General features: G+C 42.8%; 1 protein-coding gene across 1 annotated transcript in view; it reads left to right on the top strand.

Moving 5' to 3' along the window:
• The window catches only part of SNTG2 (syntrophin gamma 2), a 1262328-nt gene that overhangs the window by 685731 nt on the left and 558531 nt on the right, over positions 1–18066 (top strand). Inside the window, exon 10 of the mRNA XM_078647499.1 lies at positions 15648–15777. Within this exon, the coding sequence (XP_078503625.1) occupies positions 15648–15777 (130 nt within the window). The remainder of the gene's footprint in view (positions 1–15647; positions 15778–18066) is intronic.

The raw sequence follows: 18066 nt of genomic DNA, 5'->3' as shown, positions 1-18066 counted from the left end.
TGGGAGTCGGTGGGCTTGTTGTATTTGCGAGTCCCAGTCCCAATCTGAGAGTTCAGGAAACGCCTTCTGAAATAAATGCACTATGTAGGCCCTAGCATCCGCCCCTTCCGCTCCCTCTCCTATGCCAAAAACGCGGAGGTTCTGCCTCCGCTGTCTATTTTCTAAGTCTTCAAGTTTGATCTGCATATGAGAGAGTTGAGTCTCATGTCTATTCAAAACTGTTTCAGAATGAGCTCCTTTTTCCTCCGTTGATACAACTCTCTGCTGTAGTTCTTCCATATCCTGAGACATAGTCCCACGTTTGCCAGACATCTCAAGAAGTGAAGACTGAGTTTTGCTGCTAGCCTTCTCGCATCTGTTGATAATGATATTGAGCTTCTTGTTTTTGCTCATTAAGCAACTGCAAGATCATCTGAAAAGATGAAGAGACTTCCCCCGGCAAAGTCCAGTCCGCAAGTGTAACACTTTGAGTGAGAGTGTTATCAGTATGATCAGGCCTTATATGGTTTGACATATTGCCCTTTACTGGTTCAGCCATTAGGGATGAGCATGAAGATGAGGATGAAAAAGCAGATATTGCGACTTGCACAGGGATAGTCAGAGATGGTGTTAATATTGATGTTAATAGGGGGGTTGCCCCTGTTACCCCTGAGCCCCCCATATGTGTGTCAGAGGACAGAGGAGGACCTCCTGCCATTCCTGTCGCTTCTTTAAGTGCATCGGATCCAGTATCAGCATCCTCCAATGTATCCACTGCAGCTGTCCCTACCGAGATTGTCCCCCTTGGTGTAGTGCCTTTTTCATTCGGGCTGTTCCCGGACAATCTCAAGGCCATTGTTTTAACACCTCCTTTTGTCTGTACCCACTTCCTTATAGGACTGTTTTCGGCAATCATTTTCACCGTTGTTAGATTTGGTTTGCTCGTCATTTTTTTAAGTTTATTTTTCACTATTCCTTATACCGCTGGCGTTTCCTTTGGCTGAGTGCGATGGCGTGGAGTTACCCTGATCTGGACAATCACTATAATTCTTATCTGTGTCCGACCCATCTAATTGCTCAGCCGGTTTAATCTGATCATCTTGCTTTGCCGCCCCTGTTGCCTCCAATCCATTCCCTTGTAGTTGGTTAGCCTCTACTATCGATTTTTCACCTTCAGTTAAAGCACAATCCGATATATCTTCTATAACCTCTATTGGTAGGGAGGTAGAGAGGTTAGATGACGGCATTGAAGAATTTATATCTTTTAAAGTTTTAGTGTTGAGCTGTGACCTGGTGTCATCATCGGTAGCAGACAGGGTGGCTGAGTGAGTCTGTGTATCAATACCATCAGTAGAGGCAACAGGAGCACCTAAAGCAGTATCGGTGTTAGTGTCGGTAACAGTGCCAGTGTCAGTAATATTATGCTCCCCCCCTGTTAAGTTAGCTTTGCCTTTCGGTTGAGTTAATGGGTCAATAGTAGCAAGACTTGGTATGCAATTGTTAAGTGCCACATTAGGGATCAGGTTAGAGTTCACATTCAAATTTTGTGTGCGGGGAAGCGTCTTACCAGCATTCAGGCCAGATTTCTCCTGTTTGCTCCCTTTCTTGCCACCGTCTGGAATTAAATCCGCTGCTGTTACTACTACTGCCACTGTCGCCACTGTTGCTACCTCGGGTTCCACAGTGTTTACTCCCGTCTGCTTTGTGGTTCTTGTGCTCCTTACAGGGTTCTTAGGCGCCATCATGGGCAGAGTTGTTGCGACAGTTGTTGTAGGGCCAGACCAGTCAAAACCTATCTTCCAATGAGCCAGAAAGCCTAACGTACCGTCCACCCCTGTGAGGTATTCAAGGTCAGCCGCGGGAGATTAATTGTCCGGAAAATCTCTCTGACCCGATACTCGAGGGATCGCAGTCGTAGCATCCGCCACGGGTGCCGCTCCCACTCCGCTTGTCCCCCAAAGCAATTTCCTCACCAGACGTCTCGCAGGCAAAACCGTCTCCTTGGTCACGCTGAGCCTCCGCCGCTCAGTTCCGTGTGTTTGCCGCTGCTCTAAATCCACATCCAAAGTGCCGTGAATGCCGTGAATGCGGTCCGCTCCACTCCGGTGTTCAGAGATTGCAGGTTTCACCTCCTTCGCTTCTGCCTTGCTCCGCCTCCACCTCCTCGCTCCGCGGCTTCCTGCTCCCAGTGCGGCTCCAGCACCGGCTCCGCTATGAGATTGCTGTGTAGCCAGTACGCTAGCAGGTAAGTCGTTTAATCCCGAGCTCCCCAGTGTCTTCTCTACTCAGCCCCGACCTCGACCACAGGTGCAAAAGTCTATAAAAGTCAGCTAGCGGCCATAGCACTGCCGGACCTCCGCAGCTACTCTCTGCTCTGGCGGCATCAGTCCGCCATCTTTGGATGCTGCCAATATCAATCAATCAATTATTTGTCTTGCTCACACACGAATAGAACACTATGTGAGAAGTATCTGATTTTTTTAATCAATCATTTAGATTTTCATTTTATTTCAAATTTTCATTTTTTCATTTACTTTTTGCACATTTTTAATATTTCGACAAAAAACATTAAAAAAACATCACATAAACAAACATTTAATCGTTGCTATTACACCTCCCCTTGTATCTCATTCATACACACTACCACTAAAGATCTTTATCAAACATACTTGACACACATTCATACTCCTAACACTCTATTGTCAAAAAGCTATATTATGTACAATTTATATACTATTTTAGAAATGGAAACCATAGAATCAAAATTCAAAGCATAAATAACTATAATATAATAGGTCAAACCTTGCCATGTGACTTTGTAATGTTGAAACCATAAGAAAATCCAATAATACTCATATTATAGTGATTATGCTTTACATACCTGTCTTTGAAGTTGAGCCTGTCTGCTCGCAGCCACGTTACCAAGGGTTGAGCATAGAAATAATTTTCCAAGACCTATGCTGAGTCCTACCATGTGTTAGTGGCCTTATTGCCAGTGGCAGACCTACATTTGCCCCTATCAATAACCCGCTTTCCAAATCCTGAAATGAGTCCGATTCCTATGGCATAAGGGAGGTGCAATGAGAAGGTATACCTTTTTTTCTCCTCATTTTTCTTTTGTCTGTGTGTACTGCATTGTGCAGCGCAAATAGAAAGAAGAAAATACCTCTTGTGATTATTTTTGTGCACAAGGTGTTCCTTCCTGCACAAAAACAATCACCCCTACATTGCAGACACCCTTCATCATGGTGCAAGGGTGTCTGCATTGGCACATGGTAGCCAATTGTGCAATAGCACAGAGGAAAAGATACAGAGCATTCCTGCCCTTTTTTCTGGATGCACAGCAGCTCAGCAGGAAAACTTGCTGAACTACAGTGCATCAAAATATTGTAAATGAGACCCCAAAACATAATAAAATCCAGCAAACCACGGGCTGATTGGCCTCATCAATGTTGAAGCAAAAAGCCATCCCTCAAACCTATTGACATATTTGGAAGACTGGGTTTCTTCTAAAAACATCATTTCAAAAATGCAGATTGTCTTCAGAGCAGGAATGAATACAATGAGCAACCTCCTTGCTTGCTTCATGGATCTGAAAGAAGCATTCAATAGGGCACCAAGGGCTTGCCTATGGGCTAAAATGGCAAACTGGGGAGTTCTGCCAAATTTACTAGTAGCCGTTTTTTACCTGGGTCCAAATCAAAGTCGGCAATAGCCACAGAGCTACTCACAAGATTCCCACCCACATTAGCCTAAAGCAGGGGTGCATGTTAGCCCCTGCTTATTTAACCTTTATACGGCTGACCTTGACAACTAACTAGCAGAAGTTGTGACTGACATGGCCAACCTTGACACCTAACTATCAGAAGCAGTGAATGACTCTCTCAACGAAGAGGAAGAACCGCACAGATGTCTTCAATATGCTAATGACATAATTGTATAAAGCCAAATCTTGTTCGGCCACCAGTGTTTAATTACTCAATTGGTGCAATACATCAAAATGTTGGGGTTGGAAGTAAACCACAACAAAATAAAAGTGGTATGCTACTCATCCATCTCTCAGAGCACCTACTCAAGCTTCAAGTGGAAAGCCTCCAGCAAACTCTTAGATCTGGTAACACCATGCAAATACTTAGGTGTTTTAATGGACGCCTGATTATCATTCAGAGAGCAACCCTCCCACCGATGAGCCCTCGCCAACAAACTTCAGTATGCATGTAAACTGCTGCAAAAAAAGATTGCCAGCACATCACAATATTATTTGTTACAAGACATTAGAGCTAAATTTCTTCCATCACTCACATGCCTCTGAATTGTTAAAAGGGAGCAAAGTAACTGCACTAAGCCTGCTCCAATCATCTCTTTTTAAACACCCATTTCATCTTCTGCAACACACATCTCAATCTTAGGTAAGACTGGTAAGGTAAGTTTATATCCAAGCAGTATTATATGTAACATTGTGTTCAGCAACATGTACAGTAAGTAAATGTTAAACTTCTTCTTTACACCATCGCAGGCTAAGAATGTAGGAGATTCTCTATCTTCTGAATGTGACAAATATCTTTGTAGCATTGTTTTCAACAATAGATACAGAATTGGGCTCAGCCTCATGTACAGTTTTTTTAAAAACGTTTTTAAATGTTTACATTTCACATGTTATATATATACATACATAACTTAGTTGGTGATTAATGCGTTGATATTCATCAAGGTCCTTTCCCACGAACATTAGTGTCCTGACCGATATGTCGGTATCACAATATCAGTGATTATAGCTGGGGTCGAGCTAAACAATGGTAAACGTACTAGCTCCAAACGGACCCATGGTCACACCACAGCGAATTGATATTGCCATCATCAACTCGCAATAACATGTCATACGAATCCCCACTGGGGATTGGTTAGAAGAAAAGCTCATCGGTTGCTTAGCAACCCATGACGCGCACACGCTGTCAGCGTCCTCGCGCTCGGCTGCACTGGATATATCCAATTGTAATTGTCGAAGCGTGCACTGTTTCCAGAAAGCCTTGCCGGGACAGAGCGATCCGCCGTCGGTTACCAGCATTTCTTCATATCGATTTGGTTTATGTTAATAAGCCGATTTAAGTGCGAATAAGGCGAGAAACCACAGCTAGGGCCCACAACCGAATAACTTGACCTTCTGAAGTTAATTCACAAGCAATGAGTTATATCGATATCGTATACGGGCACAGACAAATAATCTGATCTGCAAGCAACCCTGCAGGACCAGTGACACTCGTGGCTTTACACAGGCACCACGGAAAGGTAAGCTGTTTGAAGGAAAAACCAGGCTACTTATCAGTTCTGAATGTATGCCCGATAATCAATTCAATAACAATAAGTTCATGTCGCATATCCTTTCCCTTTATTCTTAGCCGGGAAACGGGTACAGATAATTAATCAGATCTGCGAGCAAACCTGCAGGACCTGCGACTCTCGTGGCTAAACACAGGCACCACTGTTAGGTAAGCGGTTTAAAGGTTGAACCAGGTCACCATACAGTTCGGACTGCATGCCCGACTGTTTCTCATTAAGAAGCACAAATCAGGCTTTTTTTTCCTTACCAGAACTCGACAATGCAGTACATTCTCCGCAAGTGAGCCCGGCTGGGCTTACTAGGAGGTGAGTCACATGTGTGTCAGGCAACTTCGGAGGCCTCTCTCATTTCTAACTAGAATCCAAACCTGAAAGCTGTTTCTTTAAATCACCAGGCTGTTTCCATCCCCACCCACCCCGTACAGTCCTGAAGAAGACCCGCATAGACGCCCCAAGTGCGCTACCATAGGGTTGAAACGTCGACAATATTCCAGTGGACCAATTCCCAACAGATTCTGTACTGAATACTGACGCTTCCAGTATACATAAAACATTAGTTACTATATAAACATTGGTCACAATCTCCCCTCTCTCCCTTCCCTTTCTCACCATTGTTGGAAACTATCATTGTATATATTGTATTGCACTTGCACCAATTACGCTGAGCACTAAATGTCAGGAATTTCACAAACTGCCCACCACTGTACAGCTTTTGCTTTGTGTATGTTTACAAACAAATGAATTTATAAATGCGTATAATTTATAAAATATCTGGCAAAATCACAGATGGTTTGGATTCTCATCTTTAGTTTTATTAACAATCTTGCTCTGATTTTTTTCAGTTAACAATGAATGATTAATTTTGTGTGCAAATAGGAGATAAGTAAAGAAATACAGATCACCTGAATGAACCAACTGTTTAATAACTACATCAATGCCCAGGTTCAGAGGGATACTGGGTTACCCCATTTGTTTCTTAACTTACTCCTGTGAGGAGACGCATACTCAAGAGCTAAATTGTGAGGTCGCAAAGAAAATGAAACACTGCTTCTTTTAAACGACTGGGAACTGTTCTCCTACGTTTTTTTAAGAATTGACCAGAATTTCCTGACCCAGTCACCCACTTTGACACCTGAAACTATCTCATCCAGGACAGTGTCAAAAGAATTGCCACATGCTTCGCCACTAGAGATACAAACATCTTAGAACATAGACCCCATCTCTTCATCCAAGCAAGACTCTTGTGGAAAGTGGCAATCCTTCCATGAAGAAGTTCAAAAGGAGAGTATCCGGTCACGGAATAAGGAGTGGTGCGGTGTGCCCACAACATGCTTTGAACAGCGTCTTTAATCTGAATTCTGGAAGAAACAGCCCACTGCACACACTATACCAAAATTCGGTTTGTGCTCTCAATGAAACTATTAGCCTGTGGATGATATAGAGCGACACAGCGGTGCAGAATACCAGATTGAGATAAAAAAATAGACATTTCTTTGGAAGTAAATTGAACCCCATTATCAGAAACCATCTCCTTGGGGAAACCCTCCTTTCCAAAAAGAGCTTGAAAACATTGAATTACTTCCTGACTATTAGGATCTGACATGAATTGAACATTCCACCACTTGCTGAAATAATTAGTCACAACCAAAGCAAATTTGTACTAGTTTGGAAGAATATTAAAGGGACCCACAAAATCAACAGCTAATTTCATCCATGAGCAATGAGGCAAATCCACACTCTGAACAGGAGGCTTAACATTCTTAATAACTTTATCACTTGTAGAATAAGTAACACTTTCCCCAACAACATCATTCATTTGACGATCAATGAAAGGCCACCAGTACACATTGCGGTTCCTCCTTTTGGTATTCATTTGTCCCAGATGACCTTCATGCCCAAAGTCAATGAAACAGGATCTCAGGGTGAGAGGAGGAACACATTTATCCCCACGCATAATCATCTCACCACCCAAAAGTAAGCTCATCCGCAATTTTAAAGAAAGGTTGTAAGTCACCGTCCAGGTTTTTCTCTGCAGGCCAACCTGAAACAATATGACTCCTAACCTTCCTGAGAACAGAATCAGATTCCATGGCACTAAACCTTCTTCATCCACATCTTGAACAGGAAGTTCACATTCATCTAAAGGCAAAGGTGATCTTGAAAGAAAATCTGCAATCATTTTCATTCCACCCGATATGTGAGCCACCTCAAAATTTTACTGAAACAACTTGGAACCATGGGCCCGATTAGGATCGCGGTGAATCCGCATCCTCCGGGCCGGCGGAAGCCACCGCCGGCCCGGAGGATGCGGATTCTACGCTGCAGACACAGAAAAGGATTAGGATGGCTGGGGGGTCATTTTTCCATCCGCCGCTTTTCCGCCGCGGTCGCCTTCCAACCGCGGCGGAAAAGCTCTAATATGGTGGCGGTGTCTATCAGACACCGCCAGCCATATTAGGATGCGGGCAGAGACATGCTTTTCCACAGCGGGTTTTCCACCGTAGAAAAGCATGTGGAGTCTGAGTATGGGGGCCTGTTACGGGCCCCCAGGAGTGTTAGGGGGTAGGGAGTGCACATGGGGGGTACCCTTTGCATGCACATTTAACCTTGCGGCGGGCGCTGCTTGAAGCAGCATCTGCCGCAATGTTAAATATAGGGGATGTGACCGCCAGGGTGGCGGTCACATCCTAATTCCGAGGGAGGGAACGCCGCAGCCCCTGCGGATGGTCCCTCCACCTCAGGGGTGGCGGACAGACGCTGGTCCATCCGCCATCCTAATTGGGCCCCATGTCTCACAATCCTAGGAGTATGATCCTTAACAATATTTGCATTGAGAATGCGAATGAGAGGGTTGTGATGTGTAAGCAATTTAAAAGTCTTACCCCACAAAAAACACTTAAACCTCTCTACGGCCCAGCAGCACGCCAACTATTTCCCTCTCGATGACAGAATAATTTTTCTCGCAAGGTCGCGAAGTACGAGAGGCAAAACCAACAGTATACTCATTGCCCTTCTTGAACTGAGTAACCATGCCACTCAAACCATCCAAACTCGCGTCTACAGATACCACACACTGTACATGAGGATTGAAAGGAGTAAGAATACCGCCGGAAACAAGTTCCTGTTTTATGCACACAAACTCATCCTGGCATGATTGATCCCATTCAAACAAGGCCTTTTTCTTCAACAAAGCTCTTAGATGCACTGTTTTAGCAGCAAAATTAGAAAAGAATTTAGTATAAAATTCACACACACCCAAAAACGAGGAAATGTGTTCCCTGTTGATGGGACAAGGAGCATTCACAATGACTTCAATGAGACAATGTCTTGGTTGGATACAGTCAACAGAGATACGATGCCTCAAATATTCAATTGACTCAACACCTAATACACACTTACGTCTGTTGGCCACAATAACTTTTCCTTCCAACCTGCCCAAAACCTCACAAAGATTTCTATCATGCATCTCTCTAGAATCACTTGCAACCAGAATGTCATCTTGGAAAACTACTGTATCTTTCCCATCTTCCAGAACTTTCCTCATTACACGCTGAAAAACTGAGGCTGCTAACGCCAACCCAAAAGGCATCTTTTTAAACTGGAAAGGCCCCACCGGAGAGACAAAAGCGATAAGATGTTTGCATGAAGGATCCAACTCCACCTGGTGATAAGCTGATGCAAGATCAATTTTAGAAAAATCTTTGCACCAGAAAACTTGAAAGGATGTCATCAATGCAGGGACGAGGGTGAGAGCCAACCCAAATCTCCTTGTTCAGACTGTGAAAGTCAATACAAACTCTCAATTTTACATCCTTCTTGCGTGCAACCACCAAAGGAGACAACCAAAGAGAAGACTCAATGGGTTCATCAATGGGTTCATCACCGACACTTGTTCCTTCGTTCCAGGCGGAAGGGTCATTCCAAACAGACCCTGTTGGTACCATCCCAAAATACTGTGACCCTTTCTCGCAACATAAATCTTCCCCTGAATGGACCTATTTTTAAATGTAAGAGTAGTCTAAAAAAACACTCAATTCAATGTTCCTGCCTTCATATGAAACAGGACTCCTGTCTGGTGGTTGAAGCAGGTTGTCAGCCCATTTATACGCAAACAATTCTTCAGTGACTAACGTCATGGGTGCACCAGAATCGACCAGTAGTTGAACACACTGACCATCCACAATAACATTCACCACAGGATCAATACACTCTTCTGAATCATCTTTGACTACCACTTTAACGTCAGTCAAAGAACTCACAACTTCACTCACAGAATCATTTTTAACCTCCTCGGAATAGACAACATTAACATTCCCTCTGACTCCACACATTTTAACAAAATGTCCTTGCTTACCGCACTCCCTACAAGAGGCATTCTTAGCAGGACAAATGCGAGAATTCTGAAAATGGGAAGGGAAACCACACTTGGAACATACATTCTTATTTGATGAGAATTTCTTTTCATATCTAACTGTGTGATTAACCCCCTTGGGTTCAACAGAAGACTTATCTTTTTCCACTTGTACCTTCGAGCCTTGATCGTTGGGCTTAGACAGAGCACCCACAACATTTTTCTCTGGTTTAAGCTCTCTTGAAGCCTTTTGGGACAAATCAATACTTTTTACTATGGTGATAGTTTCTTTCAAAGACGGACTGTTTAGAGTCAAAGGTTTTTCTTGAACTTTTTTGTCTCTGCAGGGAACAACAATCTGATCTCCTATTAGCTGAGATGTAAAGTGTTCAAATTCACATTCAAAGGCCAAAATGTGCAAAGACACAACATAAGACACAATACACACATTGATGCCTTGTTCTCCAGTGAAAAGCGTATGCCTAGTTACTACCAAACTGCCTTCAAAATCAAACTGTTTATCCAACATCTTAACTGCTCAATCGAACTCATTCAATTCATCAAATGCTCAAGAACAGCCTGACCCTCAAAACCCAAATTGTGCTCTAGAATAAATCTTTTACGTTCAGCACTAAACCATGGCACCTAAATATTTTACAAATGCCCTCTACCACACCTTCGACCTAACAGGTGGATCACCTGGAAGCTGTAAATAGGGAGGAGGAGGTTAAACGATTTGCATCTTAAATTAACAGGTACCTGTAGAAAAAAAAACTGAACAGCAAGAATAGAAAAAAATAAAATGTACTCACACAACAGAAATTCCCACTGTACCACTTAGCTCTGCTCCCTGGAAGAAGGTATAACAAAACAAGCAGGCTATACAACATACACATTTGTCTTCAAAAAGAGAACTAATGTGCAGAAAAAAAATGAGAAATGAGTAATTTTGCATTGTGCTTGACTGTCCAAACTAACACACTTAAATATCCCAAAAAATGAGAAATCTTGCCCAGTACTAAACAAACACAGTGAAGAAATAAACTCTCTTGAGATCGTTGGTTGAGGGAGAAAATCTTCATGGCCGTAATTTTATATTGCAATACAGTGCATGAAAACGTAGTGTAGCTTCTTCCCAAGCTGTGACCACTTTGACGTAGCCAAGGAAACAAAGCATGTGCATGCACAATGAAAAGGAGCGTCACCACGAGCCACAACAGATGATTGCAGCAGCGTATCCAAGGATACAACGTCAAAACAAGGAAAGGGCTTGAAAGGGTCCAAGAAAATTGTGCGTGCAAGTGCGTCAGCAAGGAGGAAGGTTGCTAAGGAAATACAACGATGCGTCCTTCCCATGATGTGATGACGATACATAGTTATCATAGTTTCCGATAATTCCACAGAACTATTACTTCAGTAACGTCTAAAGATCAAGCAGAGTCAACAATGAGGGATGCAATTGAGCACGGAAAGTTGTTTGATCCAGACTTGAGTAGGTGCTCAGTGGTTACAGGGGCAATCGGGAGGAATTCTGTTTTGAGGGTATGTAACAACAGATGATTATGCGTTAGCCATTGTTAAGTTTTTAGAAGCGCACCATTAAGAATTTTTATGTCATCTGGAGAGGAAATCTTCAAATACAATTGAGTGTCATCAGCATACGTACGGTATTCAATCCTAGAGCAGTTCAGAATATCAGAGAGAGGTTCCATGAAAAGGTTGAAGAGCGGGGGCAAGAGTGCTGAACCGTGAGGTACTCCAATAGTGACTGGGGTACTAGCAGCAAGTGATTGGTTAACTTTGATTCTTTGGGTATAGTTATGTAGGAAAGAGGCAAACTAATTTAAGACAGGGCTAGATAACCCCATCCTATGTTGAAGAAGAGCAATCAAGTTATCATGTTTGATGGTGTCAAATGCAGGGAACAAGTCAAGAAGGATCAGAAGACAAGGAACATTTTAGTCAAGAGATCTCAAGGCATCATCAACAATTTAAGTTAGAGCTGTTTCTGTACTGCGCCCCACTCTGAAACCTGGCTGGTAGAGGTCAAGGAGCAGACATTTCTCGATGTGGCTGCAAAGCTGTGTGTGAATACATTTCTTGAGCAATTTAGCTAAAGGATCTGCTGAGGCGGCATTAGGCTTATTGGGAATGGGAGTGACTTGGCCCATCTTAAGGCAGGCAGGAATCCTCCCCAGCAAGAGAGATTCTTTTACAATCCCGGCCCAGAGTGGGAGAATGGGCGAATTGAGATCTTTGAGAAGCTTAGCCGGTAGGAGATCACTGAAGTGATTGGAGGGTTTTAAATACTCCAAAGTCTGTAGCAGCTCCACTTCATCAGGGAGCAGGAAAGAATTCCAAGAGGCATTGTTTTTAGGCATGCGGACTGTGGGGTCGAAAGATGCAATCTCTGCCAAGGGAGCTCAGAGACCGCAAGTTATGAGCGGCACTTTGTAGATCTAGTTCAATATTCCTTTACCTTTCTGAGAAGTAAGCTGAGAAATTCTCCTCACTGAGGCCAGGAGCCCTGAGAGCTGAGAAAAGGTCAGTAGAGGGGTTAGCTTGTTGTATGATCATTTCAAACCATTTCTTGCATTGGTTTTTAGCGCTGTCAAGCTGAGCCCTGAAATTATCTGTTTTAGCACTGCAAATATGTTTGTTGCAGGAGCTTCTGATCCGCCTTAACATCTTTAGACTAGTAGTGGAGGGAGAATTTCTCCATTGTCTCTCAGAAAGCCTAAGTTTGCAACATTCCTCATTAAGGGAACCATTGAACCAGGGTTTTTATTGTTTGCTCAGAATCCTTTTGAGTTGCTTCAGAGCAATAGAGTTGAAAATACTTGACATAGAGTTGATGTAATAATCCGTCAGCTCATCCACGTTCGTCATGTTAGGGGTAGGGTCAAGAAGATTCTTGCTCATGCTAGTTAGCTTATGGAGGTCGATGTCTCTCAGATTCTGAACCAGATGTTTGGTTTTATGTGGTTGACTTTATGGTTGACTTTGTCTGAGCAAGACATTTTCCAAGATGTTAAAGGAGATTTGGAGATGATCTGACCAATCACAGGGTATAATATCCTCCAGTTGAATGGTGTGGTCTCTAGCTATTATAAGGGCAAGGGTAGCGCCCTTATTGTGGGTGGGTCCTTTGCAGGCTTGGATGAAGTTGAGGTCGGAGAGGAAAGTCTTAAAGGAGCAAAGTAAGGGATCATTTGTGTAATTTCGGTGAAGTTTTAGGTCACCGAGGAAGATATGGCTAGGGTGAGTGACCGAGCAAGAGGAAATGAACTCCATAACTTGCTCAATGAAGCGCAGGTTATCCCCAGGTGGATGATCTATCATTTGGAGCACACAGACATTCTTGCCATTGTTCCAGATTTTGGAGACTAGGTGTTCATAGAAGGACCTCAGAGTATGTTGGGCCTGTTTCAGCACAAGGGTACATCAATGGATGCAGGCAATGCCCCCACCAGATTTAACAGGTCTATCGAATCTGATAATGTCATAATCAGGAGGGATTAAGATGTCGAGCATTGGGGAGGAGGAGTCATTGAGCAAAGTTGCAGTAAGGATCAGGAGGTCCAGTTCTTGAGAGATTATGAGTTCAGAGATATCTGCTACTTGTTTCACTGCTGATCTGCAGTAGAGAAGCATCGATTTGATATGAGAGTTGGTAGTTGCATCTACTAGGTGAGACGTGTCGATCTGAAGTAGGTTATCCTTATTCACGGATCTAATGTTAACACTTTACCAGAGTCAGAGGAGTTAGTTGGTATGTTGATTGGAGAGTCCGAGGAGAAACACCAAGAGCCATTGTATGACTGCAACAGTGTGAGTTTATCATCAACTAACATCTGAGGCAGGAACCTAAGGGACCTGGACTGGTGGTTAGGGAGAGGCCAAGTGGGTCAGCATGGGTCAAGAGGGTTAGTGAGAGAAGACCTTACCTCCCTGCATCATTTAATACTTGCTAGACGAGTAGGTAGATCAGCCCAAAAGGAGGGATAGAGTTCTTAAAACTTCTGGATTTCAATGAGCAGTGTAGGAGGGTCTGCAGGTTATCCTTTACAGTATAGACCCTGCTTGAGGTCAGCCAATTTCCCCTCAAGGAAATGGAGGCTATCATAACCAAAGACCGGCCCAGAAAAAGATAAAGGATGGGGCCGCTTACCCTCATAGAGATTGCAGGGTGAGACAGACACCCGCTTGAGCTCAGTTATATTATCCACTGAGGGGGGATTATTAGCATAGAGGCCGTCCAGGCTCCTTGTAGGTTGTTGACAAGATAAACTTTGAGGCTGAAAGGTGGCGATCACTGTGACGTTATCCTGTGAAGTGGTGGAGAGAATAGAGAGGCGAAAAGTAGTAGAGGATTAAAAGGTAAGGTACTGGGGTACAAAATTGGGTGCAGAGTAGGAGAAGCATTAGGATTGGAGTCAGGGGCACTTGGAGATGTATAATACAAGTATCAGGGTTGGGATTGTGAGTATGACACTCATTAACCGTGTTGGGGGATGTATCATACAGGTTCATGGTGAGTGAAGGGGCGGTGGAAGGGGAGGAAACAAAATGGGAGGGAGCAGGAGGTACCGCGAAAGTGGTGAGATTAAAATGACCTAGACTGGAAGGATTAGGGTTACTAAGTGTATTTTTAATCCTAATAAAAATACTATCAAAGCGATTAAGATTCAGGTCAAAGGCTTGAATAATGATATTGTCATTATTTTCATAATTTATCAAATGCTAATCTTAATAATGCTTGTTAATAGTGCAATGATTTTAACAAATTTGCAATAAACAATTACTTACTAACTATGAATGTATGCACTCCACCACAAACAACCATTACACATATTCCACAGTCATCATCAGACTGTGTCTCCATTTTCCCTCTAGCATTGCACTGGAGGCAATGGTAACAGGCCATTGCATTTAGCCATTCCCTTTGCCCACTCTTTTGATCATAGATCCTGTTTTGAATGATTTATTTACAGTCATGCACAATGGTCATGCTTGCTGACTCCACTCCCATCCCAGTACCCCTAGAGCGTACCACGCACAATTTGTGGGTGTAGCCTATGCCCACGCTATAGGCCCCATATTCTAGCAACAGTGTGCTGCCAATGAGGGTCAGTCATTATCAGCATACTAAGATACTGACCCTTACATTTAGCTGCTTTGCTCTGTCCATGTTACGCAGAGAGGTTATTGTGTATGACTTTCAATTGAAGTGATATTAAGATTGCGATGTAAAAACTAAATAACACCAAAGTTCGCCAGATGTGGTAATTCATTTGCATGGTCAGAAACTCTTGATGGTATCTGATAAACCAGCAAATCTGATAATTTGCTTGGAATCCGAAAGAGGTTTGCACACAAACAAGGTTACAGAAAGTTGTGACATAATAAACATTATTTTGAATTAATGTAATAATATGGATACAAATGTTTAATGTAATTGTTCTTTCAACACCTACCCCTACGTTATTGTGGGGGCTCTTAATTGGCATTTCTATTGCTAGGAAGACTATTCAGGACGGTATTTCACAACATCCACAATTTGATGCATTTAAAGATGTATACATTATCTATCATGAGTATCCATTACTTATCACAAATACAATGTCTCAGAGGGCATGCAGGTTGACATATTTTAAGAATAGATTTAATTGTCTTATTTCCATTTAAGTAGGTAAGCACAGCGCGATCAAAAGCAACTGTTCACTTTTAACCGTGGGGCTCTGGGTCTCAGTATTTAATGAAAATGTGTTTAAAGTGATAAGTGAAACCCATTTGCAATGTGAATGAATCATACAAAAGTGTATGGCATCCTACTTGTTTTGTTAGTTTTTATTTCCCCTATGAAGTCAACAAATATAGGTCTGGGAAAGGTTTTAATTGATGCGCGAAGGTTTGAAAAGCAGTGCAGACTCACAGCTACTGACATATTTTCTCCTGGTGTATTGTGTTCTTGTTGCAGACCGAATTCATTCGAAATGTTGGCTGTTGATGGAGTTAGCTCTGGGATTCTTCAGTTTTATACATCCCAGGAGAGTGCTGAATGGCTGAGAGCATTATCAACTAACATCAGTGATTTGACACTTGAAAATGTACGTCCTTTTTCCATTACTCTTTGCTAAGATTTCAAATGTTATGCTTTTTTTAAAGTCTTATACGGTAAGCTTCAGGACTTAGGACATACCCTCTAATAGTGTTATAAATAATCAATAGATGAATGTGTAAAATGTGGAATTTTATTGATTTTTTTAATTAATATTATTTAAATATTATACTTGAGTTTTTTGTTTGTTTATAGAGGACACTATGCAATGAATTGACACCAGGCAAGATGATCCCACTATTCAACGTGGGTACTATTCAACGTGGGAGAATGGGTTTGAATGGGTGTAAGGAAGTCCTGGCGCTCAGCGTGTTCCTTAGATTAAGATTGTAACTACAAACGTAAAAGTTCGGTGCATTCAGGTCAGGGGAACAAACCCAACGAAAAACCAGCCCCTGCAAAGGTAGGGAGACATATCTCCTGTTCCAAAGTATACAAAAGGAGTCCTGTGCACACGAAAAAAACTGGGTGGTACCCTGGTGGGGATCTTAATTAAGCAATGGTGTCAAATAAGATTAAAAAAAAGGATTCGTCTGGTTTGATATCAAGGATTTTAATGGCATAATGAATGGTCAGTACATCCAAGTAAAATTTGTTTGTGATAAATAATAAAGCCAACACATGTTTTGTCACAGCGTGTAGAGGCTGTGACTCATCAGGGCTGGGTAAGGACAAAGAAGTGAAAATGTTAGACGACAATGTATACAGAAATAAAATAAAGGTACATTGGGAATGGGGAGCGGTGTGTTGGGAAAACGTGGAGACCCTCATAGGGATGTGGTGCTACCGAGGCACAAGATGGCTGCCAACTCTTCCTGGTTTGGAGTGTTGACGGCCAATTAGCATTCAGCTCGTGCACGGGAGGGTACTCGTACCATACGCGCACCGTACTTCGTCTATAGATTTATCTATGATTTTATTTTTGATTTTCTCAGGAACTACTGAACGTATTTACACCATTTAACAAAAAGCGTAATCTGCGAACCAAACTCTACCTTTTTGCCAAATTTGGTGTAATTCCGTTCAGCAGTTTGGGCTGTAGCCTCACTTAACCCCTTCAGCGCGGCGCAAATTTTTGCGCTGTGCTGAAGGTTCTATTAAGCGGGCGGGGCCATGACGGAGTGGTTCCGTCATTAGCACAGCCCAACCGACGCTCATGACGAAACTACTCCGTCATGAGCACCAAAGGGGTTAAAGGTCCGTATGGAAAATTTTATGGGGAGAACACGTTTTGGGACCCCCCTTTTTTCTCGGCCCACGGCTTCACGAATCACCCCAAAACTTTCAGGGAAGGAGCGGAGTGGAGCAGACCATCTTGTTGGAGAATTCCGCGTCTATTTGTCAACCAGCGCCAAAGTTATTCTAAAGAGAATGTTGCGGATTTCCTATGGAAACTAGTTCCTAACTATAACTACCTACTGGCGACTGCCAGTAGGTAATATTTTATACATATATATATATGTTTGGGGTTTGCTGATAACTTTGGCCCTGTCTGAGGAATCTTCACAACACATTCCCAAAATGTTGATCTACCTCAGCTCCTTCATAAAAAGTTTCAGAGTTATCTGTCAAGCTGGGGCCTAGACAAAAGGAGGGTCTCAAAATGAAAAATCTCCATGTATTTTTCATAGACTTCTTTATAGCAAATTGTAGTAAAAACCGCTGAACTGTATATATTGTCCATCAGCTTTGCGAAAGTCCCATGGTCGTTCTGTGAGAATGTGAAATCAGAAATGGAGCTCTGTGATTGGTTGAGAGGCCCATTTTTTCAGTGAGCCTCCATGCTCTCACAGGAGTGAAAGGCTCCCGCGAGTCCCACGAGAACGCACGTTTTGATTGGCTTGCTGTTTATATGTTAAAAGTTAAACGGCCACTGTTAGAAATGGGATCTCTGGTTGGCTAAGGCTTGCGCCAAAGCCAGGCAGAGACTACCACTCTGGTCAGGGCAAGGGAGTTACACGCCAAAGATAGCCCCTGCTCACCCCCTTGGTAGCTTGGCACGAGCAGCCAAGCTTATCCCGAAGGCAATGTGTAAAGCATTTGCTCAACACACAGCAACAACACACTAGGCGCACCATAAAAGGAACTCCACACAAGGTTATGTATAAAAATAGCCTTTGTATTATAAGAAACACAGTAGAATATTAATCATGCAATGTACACTGTGCCAACTGGCACTGAGCAATATTTACAGGGGATTATATACACATGACTGGGCCAATCGGGCCACAGTCAGAATATTTAGAAAAGCAGCCCACTAATTGCTGGGCAGCTGTGA

Source organism: Lissotriton helveticus, chromosome 6 (assembly GCF_964261635.1).
Source record: "Lissotriton helveticus chromosome 6, aLisHel1.1, whole genome shotgun sequence".
Lineage (NCBI taxonomy): Eukaryota > Metazoa > Chordata > Amphibia > Caudata > Salamandridae > Lissotriton > Lissotriton helveticus.
The sequence above is the reverse complement of the archived record's forward strand: the minus strand, read 5'-3'. Positions and strand labels throughout refer to the sequence as shown.